At 41.6% G+C, this 16,703-nt stretch overlaps 1 protein-coding gene across 1 annotated transcript; it reads right to left on the bottom strand.

Moving 5' to 3' along the window:
* Nucleotides 1-1,014: 1,014 nt before the first annotated feature.
* On the bottom strand, nucleotides 1,015-16,558 carry pibf1 (progesterone immunomodulatory binding factor 1). The gene is made up of 18 exons (XM_061087505.1): nucleotides 16,189-16,558; nucleotides 15,977-16,077; nucleotides 15,282-15,480; nucleotides 15,073-15,192; nucleotides 14,816-14,949; nucleotides 14,536-14,644; nucleotides 14,311-14,430; nucleotides 14,146-14,207; nucleotides 13,821-13,946; nucleotides 13,238-13,336; nucleotides 9,345-9,510; nucleotides 8,315-8,465; nucleotides 7,618-7,708; nucleotides 7,124-7,226; nucleotides 4,462-4,592; nucleotides 3,201-3,285; nucleotides 1,368-1,538; nucleotides 1,015-1,114 (listed from the first exon to the last, which is right to left on the bottom strand). The coding sequence occupies exons 1-18, from the start codon at nucleotides 16,453-16,455 to the stop codon at nucleotides 1,061-1,063; spliced, it is 2,289 nt and encodes a 762-aa protein (XP_060943488.1). The 5' UTR covers nucleotides 16,456-16,558; the 3' UTR covers nucleotides 1,015-1,060.
* Nucleotides 16,559-16,703: the final 145 nt, after the last annotated feature.

The following is a 16,703-nucleotide window of genomic DNA, read 5'->3' as shown; positions in this document are numbered from 1 at the left end:
TGTGTGTTAAAGGCTCATATTGGCCAACTGATAAACTGGTCTGGCTCTAACTCAGTATCAAAAAATTGAACACGATGCAGAGTGGACCACTTCAGATTAATATATATTATTTGGACCATAATCTAATCTAATCTTTTGTTGATCATCATTCTTTAATTGATGACATTTATCAATAAATCAAAACTTAAAGCTTTAAGATAAACGTAGAAAAGTAAAACAACATTGCATGTATTGGACTGGAGGACATTATTAAACAGTTTGAACAGGCTGTAGTAAAATGAACCTAATCAAATAATGTCTTGTGCCCCTTTAATATTTGATTTCAACGTTATTCACAAAGCACAGAAATCACATGTTTTTCACACCTTGTGCAGTTTTTTTATGAGCAACTCAGAGATAAAAGGGGACTGCAAATATCTGACACACATCTCAGTGTGTACAGGAATGGATAAAAGTGACAAGCACTGTTTGAGCAAATTCTGATTTATTGTTTGTATAACAAGATAATAAGTTGGCGTATTGTTAAGTGTTGTAATCTCACTCAGAAAGAAACTGATGGAAAGTGCGAAACCAGCTCCCCGGCAGTCAGACCTCTGGCCGTGTTTAATATGACACCGATAAGAACATGGTCCGAAATGATAAAGCTATGCCTGCTATGTCTATATTTAAAGCCAAAGGAGCCTCGGCTTGTGCAAATCAAAGGCTAATGTTCCTGCAATGCTGTTTGTCTGTGGCCACCAGTATCTTCAAAACCTGGGAAAGATGAGGAAAATAATGATAGACAGACCTAATAAAACTCACCACCGCCAAGACAGAGGAATTTCTGGGCCGTCAGTTAGCGAGGAATGTGTACCCCGTGGAAGGTTCTACCTCTGGTTCTGGACCAGTCCGCGGAGAATTTATTATGCATTACCGAGGACCGAGAACAACAAAACACTCAAACACCAGAAATAAGGTTTCTGCTTTTATATTTCAATGTGTAATTTACAAGTTTAAAATACAAAAACACCCTGATAAAACCTAAAATTGTTAAAAAGCCCTGAGTGAAAATGAATGAATTTCATTTGGTTTTCTGCTTCTGCTTTTGGAACCGACCAGGAACTTCTTTTTTCGTCTGCAAATGAAAGAGAGAAAAAGAGGGAAAATGATGAAGAGCTGCTGTGTGGATTCAACTATTTGACATTTTCATGATCCAGGGATATATACTTCAGCAGTTAAGCTGTTTGCACTGAAAACATCTAATCAAACCAATTGTCAGTAAAGCTATTAATCACTTCCTGTAAACCTTTATTAACCGTTTTGTCTGTCCAGGCAGGTTCAGGTGGTGCTGTGACTCATGCATGGGTGTTGCCGAGGGAGACACTTACGAACACAGTGGGTTTGGGTTTGTTCGGTGACTCTTCCTCCTTCGTCCTGATGATTCGTTTGACCTGCTGCTTTCCCGCAGCAGACGCCATGACCCCAGCTTCCAACGGGTCAGGAGCGTCTCCCGGTCTGGACCGCATGCTGATCATGACCTGCTTCATCACCGCTAACTCCTGGAGAATCACATGATTCATCAAAATAGGGATAGTGAAAACGAGGGTAGAACAATAATCATGAATCTCTAAGAGAAACGAAAGAGGTTAGAGTAACAAGAGGCCAGACTTTTTATATTATGTCACAAGAATTTCAACAGGGACAAATTAAAAAATGGATCAAATGAATCAAGATTAAATACAATATCGCCCTATCAACAAAGTTTGTCTTGGTGAGCTAAACCAAATATCGGCATTGAAAAACACACACACATACGATAGATCATAGAGTAAGAAACACGTACATAAAATCTGAACCCTTAAAAAGAATAATAAATCCCAATGCCGATCACAAAATGTAGAGATAAGACACTAGTAGGGCGATAATCAGCCTTGATTATCATCATCAGCAGCAGCGACCCACTACATAAAGTGAATAAAACATTAAACACATCTGCTTTACTGTTATTTATCAAAAACCTTCTGAGTGTCCTGCAGTGTTCAGAGCTATTCTGGAATCTGGTTCTTGTCTTTTCATGAGGGAGAAGATAATAAAACAGCAGTTATCTGTGTGGGAGGGGTCCTATGAAATCTTGAAGCTTTTCTCAAACACCTAAATGCAAACCTATGAAATAATAACAAAATAGCTCATATAAAGTTGATACTAATCAGTCTCAAGATTGGTCAAATACTCGCTTTAAAACCCATGATTCTGAATATTTTGTATTGCTGCTCTCTGGCGACATATTTGTCCGACGCCACGGGCCAGTGCAGCTGATCTCCTGAAGACCGGCTCCTGGGACGACTCGCACCGAGCCCAACAGGCCCGAGGGTCCGGGGGGGTGGCAGCAGGGCAGAGGGGAGGACTCGGGGCCATTTCACGGTTCTATTTATCACCCCTGAGGACATGAGCCCTGGCATGTCACACATGCACGAGCACACACACGCACCCTGGTGGCATCCCAAACAGCCAGGCAGAGGAACAGCTGTCTGTGACAGGGCACATACTTCATACAGCAAACGGCTGGCTAAAGGGGGGTGCGGGGGGGGCTCACTCCCACGTGCATTACATACGAACCCACGCAATCTTGAAGGAAGCATTGCAACACTGTGCAATAACTCGAAAAGCCCTTTAATGGGAAGCATATGAAGAACTGCAAAGATTGGACCGTCAACGGGTTATCAAGCACTACGGGAGAAGTGATTGTCCTTTTCATATGTATATCAAACATTTATTGGCTCCAGTTTCTCGAATGTGAGAATTTTTTTGCTTTTCCATGTTTGAAAAATATATTGAAATATTGACAGGTTTTTGTCAGATAAAAAAAAGGCAATTGATAATATCTCTTTGAGGTCTGAAGAAATTTGAGGACATTTTTAACCGATTTTCTGATATTTTCGACACCAGTTTGCTGGAGATAATCTTGAGTTACAATAAATAATAATAATAATAATAATAATAAATAAACCGTATTTCGCTCATTTGAAAAATGTGCTTTGACATGATGGTTTTACAACTAAATCTGGATTTTTACAAGACGGTTTTGCTGAAATTTCCCCATTGTCAAAGGACCCAATAAACCAAGATAGAATAGCAGACACTGATATAGATGCTTGAGTTACATCAGGGGAAACCTTCAAACAGCTACACATAATAAACATCATCATCATCATCAGGTGCACCTCTCGATGGTTGAGGAGTCTCTCCAGGTCGGCGGCCATGTTGTTTTTCACCTGCTGCAGAGCGGTCCGTTCTTTTCTTAGAGAGCTGAGGTTACACCCAAAAACAGGCAGAGAGTTCACAGAAATCAACATCACTGTACTTCCTGTAAGTCATGAATATTATACTGGAATATCCTGGTTACGTCTGGTCGGGTCAAGTTGGTCCTGTCAAACACTGTGATTCAATAAATCAGGATATGTCAAGATGTTAGAAATAAAAAGGGTGTTGTTCACAGTAGGTGGACGCTGTAGATTGGGATCTACAGTTAGTGTCGGGTCAACTCGTGTCAGATGTGAAGGTGTGTTGTTGCCTCATTGGTGCAACTGTGAACTCTAAACCAGTCAGTCAAAATGCCAGCAGACTGGTTTAATTTCATTGAGAGCATAAATTACTGGTTCAAAACAATGAATAGCTTAACAATACATTTAACATGAGTCGTGTTTTTTTTAAAGAAGTAACTGATTAAGCAATTGCTTTTTTCAGGTAAGTGAGTCTTATAGCTTTTAAAAGAAACTCAACATGACTGTCCAAGAGGATTCTTTCCTGGGGCTGTGACACATACAAGCAGGAGCTTGTAACAGCGGCGCTTTAAAGGAAACCACCTTGCAAATCTTGAAATAACAGCTCGGCAGCCTCACCACCTTTTTGCTCACAACTCTACCTGAGCTCGGCCTCTGCTGAGTCACTGACATTAGCCAGTTTCACTCAAGGAAATGTTGATTAATACTTGTAGCGAGACTCCCCAGGGAGCCGTGTTCTCTGCTGTTGAACAGAGAGCACAGAGCAGCCACATCTCGGTCGGATGAGGAGGTTCGAGAAGCTCGAGAGAATCGTAAAAGGATTTTCTTTCAGCTCTCACGCTTGCCCCAGGTGAGCGGTCAGCGGTAGTGAGCAGCAAGAGAAAACCTGCAGACTGTCAGTTTGCATATTTCTCAGGTTAACATACAGAGGGGGACTAGGTGGAGGTGCTCTGATGCAAAACTCTCCCTTATTGTACGTTAAAAAAAAACCATGGAGGTTTTCACAATGACAAAACAAACAAAGTGGGATAAGAATAGGAGACGACAGAAGGAAATGAAGTGGAACAATGTCAAGGGCGGGGAGGGATGGCCTGCTGCCATGATGAGATGATAACAAGATAAACTATAAAAACGCAAGCATGTCTATTAATTATATAGGAGACAGGTTTGCCTCTGTAAGCGTGTGTTTCCTTGCACGTACCTGATGTCGTCCTCTAGTGAAGCGACACATTCCTTCAGTGAGCTGATCTGAGCGTCCCTCTGCCTCACCGTCTCGATCAGGTAGCTGTAGGGCTGCTGCGTCTGCTGTAACAGATGGTTGGCTGCCACCAGCTGAGGAACAATACACAGACGTGCATACATGAGCCATTAAAGGAGCAAATACTTCACCTCCAGAGGCAGCTTGAATGGGATTGTGTGTGTTTTTTTTGGAAACGTAATAATGAATCTAAAACTCAACGCTGTACGACCTCATGAACCGTGGAGTCACATGACAGCTCAATGCCATGCGTGTCCCCAAAAGGTGCACCTGTTAAAGCTGATGTTAGTGATAAAGATAGATTCATCTGTGATTTGAACAGACTTTACATTGGGATATTATCATAGAATTGTGCAATTCTGTCAATATTTGTGAAGGACTTTTAACGACATTTAAAACGTTTTACTTCGGTACGACTTCAGAGGCCATAAAAACGTGACTTTTAATGAAGCAGTATCTAAGTTGTATACTTTTTTATTAAACGCAATAGTGCACTTATATTACAGATAAAGATGTAATGTGAAAATGCAATGAAACATACAATCTTATGATCTTTCTTGTAAATGTCGACATGAAAGCACCTTTACAGAGTTTTGATGATCCCTCACAAGGACACACATTCTGTGCCTAATGCAATATTGTTCAGTCAGTATCAGGCTTAAAACCGGTGGAACAATAGATAAAGTTAGGGTGTTACACATTAAACCACTTTTACAGCCTGTCCGCCATGAGTGGAACTGGGTGGGAGGCTGAGGACAATAGTTAGTTAGTCAGGGCGTCTGTGTGGGTGGTTAAGTGGTTAACACCCTTGCTGTTTTCAGTGAATGGGAAGTGTAATTTTTCACCCTTTGCTTTCATACTCGATGAATCATGAGGTATTCCACACGAGTGCCAGTCAGTCACGGGCTGACAGTTGAATGGCAGGCTTATTTAGTCTCAGATCGGCCCAGCCCCTTAATTCTGTCTCGCAAAGCCTCTCCTCTCGTTGAGATTCTAATAAAAAACATAAAAAGCCTGGCGGACACGTGAGCGCACTGGCTGCCGGAGCTGTCCCTCTCACGATGTCCGCCCTCACTGGGTGGTGTTTGAACATCAGAGCACGAGTAGTAGAAACGTGACTTTGCGCACACAGTCCCGCAGACAGAATACAAACACACCCAAAATTAAAGTCTTAGTGTTGAACACACACACACACACATCTGTGCGAAACGCAACAAAAGCCTCAGTGACTGCCGCAGTGAGCTGTTGGGAGAGTGAAGAGCGTGGCCGTCACGCTTTTTGGCTCTGTTCAGCATTTTGTCAACAAGTGTGACAGGTACTGAAGCTTCTCAGTATTCTCATGTTAGGATCTTCGGTGGTTCCTCGAAAACAACCTGTCGTTTTCCTGCTACCAGTTCAAGGCTGTAAAACTTGGACATTTTTTAATGTGCTCTGATGTTTTATGAGGGAGACAAGCTGAAAGTAAAACTAAATAAAAAACTCATTACTGTTGTCAGAAAAGAAACTTGACTCTTACTCTTGTCTCAGGCCTCACTCAAGTTTCTGGTCTAATAAACTCACACACTTAAAGATGCCCTTGACCCTTGTTCTAAAAGCCTAATGGATTAGCATCCATCATAATTTAGAGGAGATATTCAGAACTACTTTCCATTTTAGATTTGATGTTCTGTAGTAATTCAATATCTCACAGAAGCTGTACTTAAAAGACAGAGCCCCTTACAAAACCCTGGTGGCATGTAGAAATTCCATAACTCGAAAGTGGCTGAAGCCTTAGGCTACCTCAGTTGAGAACAGGAAAGACATGATTCATCAAATGTATATAATGGAGAAGTTGACATATGTATTCCCTCTGAATGCACTGAGAAGTGTGTGTATGGTCGTGTTGACTTTATCCAGCCCCATGAAACGAGATTTTACATAAGAGAAAGGTACAGAAGTTGAATTCTTCTATTTGTTGTGAAGTCTGATTGTAAAAACAGGCACAAAATAAATGTATAAGTAGAAGTATTTGTCTTTTGTAAAACCTCTGAAAGAAAAAAGAGAGATTTTCTCTGCAAAAATGATTCACCTTTATACATTTGAGCTTACAATATTTCCTTTTTTATTATGATCATACTGTGAAGTATCTGCAGTGATCGTTCTTCCTTTTCGTTATATTCCTCCCTTATATTTGCATATGCTTTTATTATGACAGTTATTGACTCATGCTGAAATGTGGATGTTATATTTGAAAATTATAATGGTTGCACAAGTCGTGACTTCCCCAACACCCTCCTACAATTTATAAATATCACTAAAAATCGTTCTTTTGTGATTTTTCTCTAATCAGCCACCACAAGAGAGAGTTGTGTCCGTCTTTACGAGAGAAATTAGATTTACCGTGTGATAGTGTGAGAAGTTAAACGGTGGATGATGTGAGAGGAGCTAACCAGCTTGGCTCTGTTACAATGACTCAGATATGTCATGAGAGAGGTTTAAGCCAGGTGAAATAAATCATTATTTAATAGAGATAATAATGGCATTTTTGTTTGTTTCATGTTTTGTATGAAGACCGACGGACAGGACCACACCTTGATGTTGAATGTGTGTGTTTGTGTTTGTTTACCTCCTCAGATATCTGTCCCGTGTGTGACTTGTGTTGATCCAGCTCCCTCCTCAGCGACGTGTTCTGCTTCTCCAGCTGCAGAACCCTGCGGGCCAGGTGAACGCTGCACAACAACCACACACACGTAGTTATGGAAATACCCAAAACATGACGGCACTATCAAGGTGACATAAGCATACAAGTCAGTGTAGTATTTAATTTTAAGTCATGAAGCCAAAAAAAAAAAAAAAAGATCAATGTTTTTTTTGGCAAACAAAAGCCTACATGCTTCAAAAAAACAGGGTGGAAAGGATTTGTAAATTCTTCACTGCAACAAAGGCGCAAAAATATTTGCCGCAACTTGGACTGTCATGCACAGCTACAGCTAGCCATAATAATAACAATTAAAAAAAAAATTCACCAGCTTCAGTGGAAGAAGCAGAGTATACAAGCTGATATAAATGATGCAAGAATGGATTTCGTTGACAAGGTTAAAGAGAAATCATGTCCCGTACCTCTGTTTGAGTCTCCTCTTGGCCGTCGTGGGAACGTTGGCTCCGTAGCCGTACGAGAATAAAACTCTCTCGGCCTCCTCTTCATTCTCAACTGGCAACAGAAAGAAGCACAGCGTCTATACATCTCCACGAGAATTACGATCATTATTGTTATTATTAGTAGTAGTATTTTGGGAGGGCAGCGCCTGCAGTTGTACAATTATTCGCAATAATATCATTAGTCATTAAAGAAGACTTTGATAATTAGTTGTTTAGATGTTTGGATTCTTGAAGAACAATTTAACAATTAATATTAACAAAGTGTCGAGATGAAATCGACATTAAATCCTGGAACAACAGCACTGGGCAGTTTGTACTAAAACAGAACTGTCCTTAAATCACTCTACACTTCATAAGTAGCCTCCTAGAGCCAGATTCAATTTAAGAGTTTTTAATGCCACCACAGCCTTTTTGAAGGAATCAATTTCAGGGATTTGAAGACCTGTAGATGTCCTGTTTTTATTTGTCCTGCTTCTGCATTAGGCTTTTGTAAATAATAGTAGCTAGTAAATATATGTTGTCTTGTACATTATAATTCATTCTCCAAAACATGTTCTGTCCAGTTTCACAAAGCCCTGATTATACCTCAATTAAACCGTATCTATAGTTAGTTTTGTAATGCAATGGGCTACTGACAGAGCTGATGCTACGTTCATACTTTCAGCCGCCTGCATGGTCACTTGGTCCAACTCTTGCTCGAGTCTTTCGTACGTCTCCAGGCGAGAGGCCTGCTCGGCATTCTGAGCTTGCAGCTCCGCCGCCCGCTTCTCTGATGACGTCTGCAGCCTGTAAAACTCCTGCGTGAGGAGCTGAGGAGCAGGAGGAGAGGAGATAGATCACAGAGAGGAGGGTTAGGCTCAGCATTGACTTCTGTGGTCAGCGTAACAACAAAATGACCTCACTGAGGAATAATGTTGAGGTAAATGTCACATTCTCTTATTGTAATCAAATGAAATACGATGATAGATCATGGAAAAATATCATCTTCTTCTTGTGATTATTCTACAATTCTATCATTTACTAATAATTTTTTAAGTATTTGGACTGTACCACATTTTCTACAAATGACAACAACAAAAGTATTTATGCTCACCGTGCAAGCTTAAAATTAAGTTTAACTATCCTCTTATGTTTATTAGTAAAAGGAAAAAGCAGCTCTGAAGCACCATTATCTGATCAAATCTACTGAAATGGTGCCATCGCACAAATGCTAATTACATATCAATTAATATATCTCCCTCAGTGGTTGGGGTCAAACTAGGGGCCTGTACTAAATATAATCTAAAATCAAAGAAAGCATATTTTAGCCATATTTGTTACAAAATATAAAAATAGTAATTACATAAAAAAAACATGCAAATAAAAACATCCTTTCCGTCCTTTTTTGTCTCTGCATGACCCCTGAGGTCATTTTGACAGAGAAGCAACAGCATCAGTTGCAGCAGGTCAATTTACAGCCCCACACATGGCAACACGTGCTTGTAGGTAATTCTTGTGAAAACTATAGTTCAAATAAACAACCTTTGTATTTTTCAACCAGCTCTGGGGAAATGCAGGTCACAAGAGTGTTTGAACAAGAAGGTTTGGTCATTAATCTTTCTGAACTACAAACTAAGGCCTTGTCTAGGATAGTCTAGTAACTTCTAAGGAAAACCTTGTCTCCACTCTTGTCTTTTCGTTTAGAGTACCTCCAGTTTCTTCTGCTGTTTTTCACACTCCACCTGGCACTGGGCCAGGGCCTTGGCCGTTTCCTCCTTGACCATCTGAGCGCGTTCGGCTTCGAAGGAGTGCAGCTTGGCCTGGTTAGACAGCTCCGCCACCCGGCTGTCAGTGCCCAGCTGGAGCTGCCGAAACCTGCGTGGACGGAGACGCGCACACACACACACACACACACACACACACACACACACACACACACACACACACACACACACACACACACACACACACACACACACACACACACACACACACACACACACACACACAGACACAGACACAGACACAGACACACACACACACACACACACACACACACACACACACACACACACACACACACACACACACACACACACACCTCAGTACAGATGAACATGAGTAGGTGTTTAAGTGAGATCATGTGTTTTGGTGCAGACGGAGTTGTAGACATGTCGAGTTAATAAAGCGGCTGTATCTCACACGGACTGCAAACTCAGCTCTGGGCTTCTGGCTGAGCTAAGACATTCGACCGGTGGTTTCGAAAACAAAATTCTGCAATGTCGTCCTTCAAACAGATACAATTACATTTTGTGATAATTTGCATAGCAACGTGTTTGTTTTGAACACGGCACGGAAGTGATTATTTCACTCTTGATTTGATGTGTTCACTTGCACCTAATAGCTTGATAGCTCCAGCATTACAGTAAGTCACCTAGGAGGAAAGCCAAGTCTTAAATCATCTGGCGACAGAAGAATGTTTCTCAATGGTGCTTGCGTCAAAGGTTGGTCTTATTTGATGTTCCGTGATTCTAGCTGGCAGCGAGAGCATGGTGTTTCCACTTAAATGTGCGGTTATTACAGAAGAAGAAAGACAGCGACAGAACCGTTATGGCAGTTTCTTTTTCTAGATGATGTGACTCTATCAAAGCCTTGACACATAAATGCGTGACTGAACAAGCAAGCTCACAAACAACATAGCAACAGTAAGAAGCACTTGACGTGAAAAAAAACAACATAAATACTAATCAAATATAATGAATATAAAACAACAAGCAAAAAGAGTATGGGATGATCACAGTCAGGGAATCATTTTGATAAAAGATTCTCAAATCAGAGAAATTTCTGCTTAAATTAACTTAAATTAAATATCGTGTTTTGGTTTGCTTATTTAACTATAAAAAAAAATCTGAAAAAGATATTTCACTTAATTTATAGGCTTAATTATCAATTGATTAATTGGAGAAAAAAAGTCAATAGCACTAATAAAAATATAAGAAACATTTTTCAGCTCTTCTTCAGACAGCTTTCAAGCACGCACAGACAAGCCCTAGAGGTTAGTTGGATTATATTAATAACTCTCGATTACAGCGGACCTGATAGGATTTCATCATCCTTAGAGCACAAGCCTGAGCTATGTGCGAACCGTGACACACATGAACACATGGTGGACATGTTATGCCTCCTTGTATTAATGGCGGCTGCATTCTAGATTCAAAGAGGCAACGGGTCCCTGAGAAAATGACACTTAACTATCTCTCTCATTCAAATGCCAATTTTAATGGGAATATTTACAGCTTACTTGTGGGTTCCCCCTGGCAATTTTGTTTATGTCCCTTAGAGAGGTGAAAATGAAAAACTCAATACTTCGTGAAGGACGAGTTGATCACCGTAAGTGGCATTCTGAAAGAGACCGCCGAGATTCACGCCGGCTCTCTACGCTACGATCATCTGACGCCATTTCAAGCTCGTCTGCCTCATTCTTTGCCCCAGAAATAGGGGCATGCGTGGTGTTAGGTGTTAAGGGCCTGTGGCTAGCATCTGTCGTTGCTGGCTTGTGATGCGATGCAAAGAGGCAATGTGATCGCAGCAGCGAGATGGAGAGGGAGAGAGAGAGAGAAAGAGAGAGAGTTTTAAGTGTGTGTGTGTGTGTACATGGAAAGATCAACAGCTGGTGGTTTGGATCTGGAGAAATGACTGGCATGTAGTAGTAACCCAGGAAAGGAACACTACTGCTGCTGCTGTGTGTGCATGCATGTTTGCATGTGTGTGTTCACTCGTTTTTTTGGTTGCCTCTTTAGGACCTTTCCTGTATAAACACTGACCTTGTCAGGACCAGTAAGACCCCAAAGGGACCAAAGCTCAGTCCTAATGAGGTCCTGGTATGGGTTAGTGCTAAGATGTAAACTTTGATTAAGGTTAGGGTTAGGAATGAATTACTCATGGTTAAGGTTGGGGATAGATGTAAAAAATGAATGGATATCAATGCAGTTTCCTAAATGATTAATTGGGAAAGCTTTTGAATTTTTGAATAAAAAAAAGTCCTAGGTTCATCAAGATGTGTTGTATCAAGATGTGTTGTGTGTGACTTGAAAAGTGCAAATGATTTATTAATTTAAGACAGACATGTCGAAATGTATGTGGGCACCAGCAATAAAGTACAAAATCAGGAGAACTGAAATATCTCCTCCATTGTGAAAAAAATGCAGGTTTGAAGTGTGTGTGTGTGTGCGTGTGCTTGTCCGTGTGTGTTGAATTCGTAGCAGGACTCAGATTTATATGTTGCAATTTCAATGCAAGATTTGAAACTTCCTACAAGGCCACGACCCAGAGGCACCTTTCCAGGCCACACTGAGATGAGCAGTGTTGTCAGGAGCAGAAAGACAGTGACCGGCAACTTGAATACAAATGACTACAAGTGAGCGGGAGGTGGGAAGAGACTGAAAAGCAAAAGTAACGTTTAATAAAAAAATAAGTAGAGCCGAGTTCACTGTCAATGCAAAAACAGGATGTCTGTCTCAAGTCCTTCACAGTGAGATCCTGTCTCCTATTTAACATTCAACTTGTGCTTGACAGAATTTTACACATGAGAAGAAGGCAGCCAGACGAGAAACGCCAGTTGGTACTAGTGAACTTCCACCTGACCTCCTGACCCCCCCAACCTCCTTGAAGTTAAATATGCATGTGTTCTTTGCCACACCCACAATCTGCTCTAATAACAGATTAACACTGGCTCAATTTACACCGATTGTACATTTTTATTGATTATGTGCGACAGACACAAAAAATGAAAAGGCGGTGACACACACATAGAAGACACAGACGAAGATGGGAAGACAGTTTGTGGTGATACGAGCGGACGACGGTGTCGGGGGGGGGGTCAGTAAACAAGATCCAGCAGCAGAGTTAATAGGTCACTTCCTGCCTCTGCCTGCTGCTCATGTCTGAAAACGGCTTTAGTCGCACTAGTTTCTCTAATGACAGCCTCACACACAATATGTTGACACACGTACATACTTGGCAAACGAAGACGAGTAATGAATTCAAAGTATGATGCGGTAACGTGTATTTGAAAAAATAGCTGCTTCGATTGGCCCCAGTTTACCTGTTGCCCTCAGGTGAACTACCTTGACTGTCCTTGATTAACCTGAGTGCATTAACAGAGCGTGATCCATATTTAAAAGCAGCATTGGTGGTTGGAGTGTTTAACTACGACAAGACATTCAGGGTTGCTTAACAAGGTGTTTATCTCCCACAGTTATGCACTGATGACACAATCCTTCTTGATTACGTATCTAATCTTGTATCTGTCTATCTGTCTATCTATCTATCTATCTATCTATCTATCTATCTATCTATCTATCTATCTATCTATCTATCTATCTATCTATCTATCTATCTATCTATCTATCTATCTATCTATCTATCTATCTATCTATATCAACAGAACACTAAGAGCCTTCATCAACAACAACAACAATAGGGTTATCGAGCCATGCACATTGGGAGCAGATGAGTTTGGTTTTATTTGTCCAAGTTTCAGGTGTATGTCTCTTGGTGTACTGCCTCTGTCTTTATGTGTGTGATGGACGACAGAACTCACTGTTCCAGCAGCTGATCGTATCTGGACTGAGCGTCTCTCTCAGCTGCCACCGCTCTGTCTTTCTCCAGCACAGCGTTGTCTCTGGCCTCTCGCAGGTTCCTGGTCAAAATAAACACAGACAGTGAAAAAGACGCTTGTTCTGTTATGTGGTAAATAATACAAAGTTATTTTCCCGTTGTTTTGATATTACTGTGATGTTTCTGTGGTGATCGCTCTTCCTCCTCTTAAATATTTGCATGTGCATGAAATAATTCAGTTGACTCTCTGTTGTACTGTAGATGTTATCGTGACTAATTATGATGTCACTTCCCCATCACACTGCTACAGTTTGTAATTATAAAGGAAAATCATTCATCTCATCAACTTCCTGTAAAGTATGGACAATGAACATCATGAAATTAATTATGAAAATTCATGAACACTTTATTTTTAATAGTACTTCTTAACCAAATGTGTAAGCTCCTCTGGTTTAAATGGCTGCCCTGATCTTTTCCTCATTTTTTTTTTTTTTTTACCAACATCCGGTTTGTTAAGAGTTAAATTTAATAGAACAATAATAATAATAATAATAAGAAGAAGATACCTGTTTTCCCTCTCGTACATCTCCCTGGAGGTTCTCTGCAGGTTGTCAATCTCCTGACTTGTTTTCAGTCGGATGTTCTCCAACTCCTCTCTTAACTTGTTTTCGTACTCAGACTTATAGTGGTCTCTGGTGGACAAAAGAAGGAAAGAATAAAGATGAACAGCTATATGGAAAGAAACGTCTCATAATGCTGCTGGCAGATGAAACAATCACTGTTAACATTAGTTTTTCAGGAGACTTGATATTTCTGGAACAGCTTAATTGCTTGTATTAAAAAGACTAGAATACTGGAGATAGTGACCGGTGTAAAACTGCATAACCTAACCTGGATGCTACGTATTTCTCGTAGGTGTTCTCCCTGGCATTCTTTGTGTCTTCTAATTGTACCTGGACAACAGAAACGAGAAGTGAAAGCATGTTAGAGGACTCCATCCTACTACTGAACGTCTTTGATGTTAGATAAGCCTCCTGATGAATCTACTGTATGGACCTGCAGCCTCTCCAGCCGGTCCTCTTCATGTGCACATCGAACACTCAGCTCCAGGTTCTGCCTGTGGAGATAGTCCTTGTCTTTCTGTAGGAGATTCACCGACTGCTGCAATGTTGCCACCTGGAGGCCACGATGAGAACAATGAAAAACAATGACAGTACACCTGAAGAGGCTACAATGAGTACAGGACATAATACACTAGGAGTGTGTCTCGGTGTGAAGCACCTCTTTGCTGAGTGTGTCCCTTTCTCTGGTCATTGCAGTGTGACTCAGGTCCAGAGTCTCAAATCTTCTCTTCAACTCCTTCAGTTCGGTTTCGAAGTGGTCACGGTCTCTGTAGAAATAAAAAAATATCCAGGATTTGAATATAGTGGAAAAATAGGATTAATTATATTCCACACAGTGTGTTCCTAAACAATTGATTTAATAGTATGTACATTTGACCTCCTTTAACTACTCAATTTATTCACTTATTTCGTTCTGATCTACAGAAACACACACACACCGTTTGATGTTTGGATAGTTCTCTCGGCGGTAGTCCCCTTCATGGATCTGCTGTTTGGTATCGGCCAGTTCCAGGGTCACTCTCTGGCTCCTCATCTCCAGCTCAGCACGAAGCCGCCGTTCCTCCTCGTAGCTCTACAGATACGCAGAGGGTTCATATTATGAGGTATAAGCGATAACTTCAAACATGTTAACTCATGAGGAAGAATGACAGACTGCAACACACAGGTGCAGTACATGTGTTTATATGTGTGGTACCTCCATCAAAGCTTTCATCTGAGTCCTGTGTCGGTCCGCCACTTCATTCAAACTGCCATTCTTCATACTGAGCTCAGCCAGCTGAGTCCTCAGAGGAGTCACCACCTCATAGAAACGAACCTAAACATGAACAAAAAGTCATTAAAGGACTGCATCATATCTTGTGTCTCTGCGGGCAGAGAGATCAGGGAGAGCACCCTCCTACTTACAGCTACGTATTCCTGAATGGACATTCTGTCCTCCGGGAGGTCACGGAGCTCGTGGAATCTGTCTTGAGAGATGTCCAGATCCCTGAGTGACCTCCGCAGCTCTCCAGCCTTTTCACACAGCTGCCGGTTGGTCTCCTCCAGCTGCTGCTGCCTGAGCAGGATGGCTTCCATCTCCTGCTTCCGCAGAGTCTGCTGCTTCCTGGTGAGGACAGTTCATATTTGGGATTCATAACAAACTAATGTCATATAGAGGAGAATGGCTGATGTATACGTTGTTAACACCATTATAATTAATTGGATTTCATTTTAAAGAAAATTCTTATCTATTTCCATATTTTTTCATTATTCTTTTAAATTGATGTGCAATTCCAACCTTTTAAAAACCTGCAAATTATGTTTTATATTTCCCACATTTAACAGAGCTGCCATTAACCCTGACATGATAATGGGACAACAAAATTCAAACTACATCAAGCATCTGCAGGACAGGCATTGGGATCCTTAATTATAACAAAGTAAATTATAATTAACATGTTACTAACAAAACAAGTAGTTACAGCTGTATGCTGCAGACAAATGGACTTACATTTTGGATATTTCATAGATTATACTAAATGTAAAAACTATTTATAAATCAAATATGGCAAATTTCATCCCAGTTCTCCCACAGTGCATGGAAGTGAACCCTTTCTAACCTGTTCTCCTCCTGGGCCAGTTTCAGCTGGCTGTCCAGCCTCAGGGTCAGCACCTGTTTCTGATGGAGAGCATCATTCAGCCTCTCCTCCAGCTCGTCCACCTGAAACACACAAGCAGGGATCACAGCCCAGTAAAGCAGCACAGATCCGGTCCTATCCTCTACATGAGAGGCACATGAACCCGGGTTAGGGTTAGGGCAGCTTCCCTCTACCTTGCACATGTGGTCCGCCTTCATGTTGTCCACGATGAGGCTCTTCTGAGACAGCTCGATCCTCAGCAGCTGGACGCTGTGCAGCAGCTCCCTCCTCTCGATCTGCTGGCGGGTCACCTTCCCGGAGCCGGCCCGCTGCTCGTCGGACGAGGACACGTCCTCCGTGGTGGGCACCGTGGTCTCCAGGCTGATGTCCTCCGACTCCAGGTCCAGGGAGCTGGACACGTTGGCGGCTGTCGGCCTCAGATGATGCTTCTTGGGAGGCATCTTGGGAGGTCGGGGGGGAGAAACGACAACAAACGACCGAGCAACAATATGGCTGCCTCCTCGGTTCGGAACAGACAACACACCGACTCTAGCGTGAGGAAGACAAAACACACAAAGCCTCAGACATTATAACGCTGACACACGTCCACGGAGACTGTTTTCATTTTCAAGGGTCCCGCTCCGAGCCGCCTAATAACCGCCACGGGTTCGAGTGCGGTGGCTTTGACTGAAGCGCCCCCTGTGGTCAT

The sequence above is a fragment of the Limanda limanda genome, chromosome 15 (genome assembly GCF_963576545.1).
Source record: "Limanda limanda chromosome 15, fLimLim1.1, whole genome shotgun sequence".
In the NCBI taxonomy this organism is placed as follows: Eukaryota; Metazoa; Chordata; class Actinopteri; order Pleuronectiformes; family Pleuronectidae; genus Limanda; species Limanda limanda.
The sequence above is the reverse complement of the archived record's forward strand: the minus strand, read 5'-3'. Positions and strand labels throughout refer to the sequence as shown.

Bases quoted from the DNA above. Each gene is read 5' to 3' on its own strand.
- pibf1 (XM_061087505.1), bottom strand. From the start codon at position 16,455: ATGCCTCCCAAGAAGCATCATCTGAGGCCGACAGCCGCCAACGTGTCC. The intron at 14,645-14,815 runs GTGTGTGTGTGT...TTATTTCTACAG, and splicing joins AACTATCCAAACATCAAACG to AGACCGTGACCACTTCGAAA. The intron at 1,539-3,200 runs GTGCACCTGATG...GTGATTCTCCAG, and splicing joins GACTCCTCAACCATCGAGAG to GAGTTAGCGGTGATGAAGCA.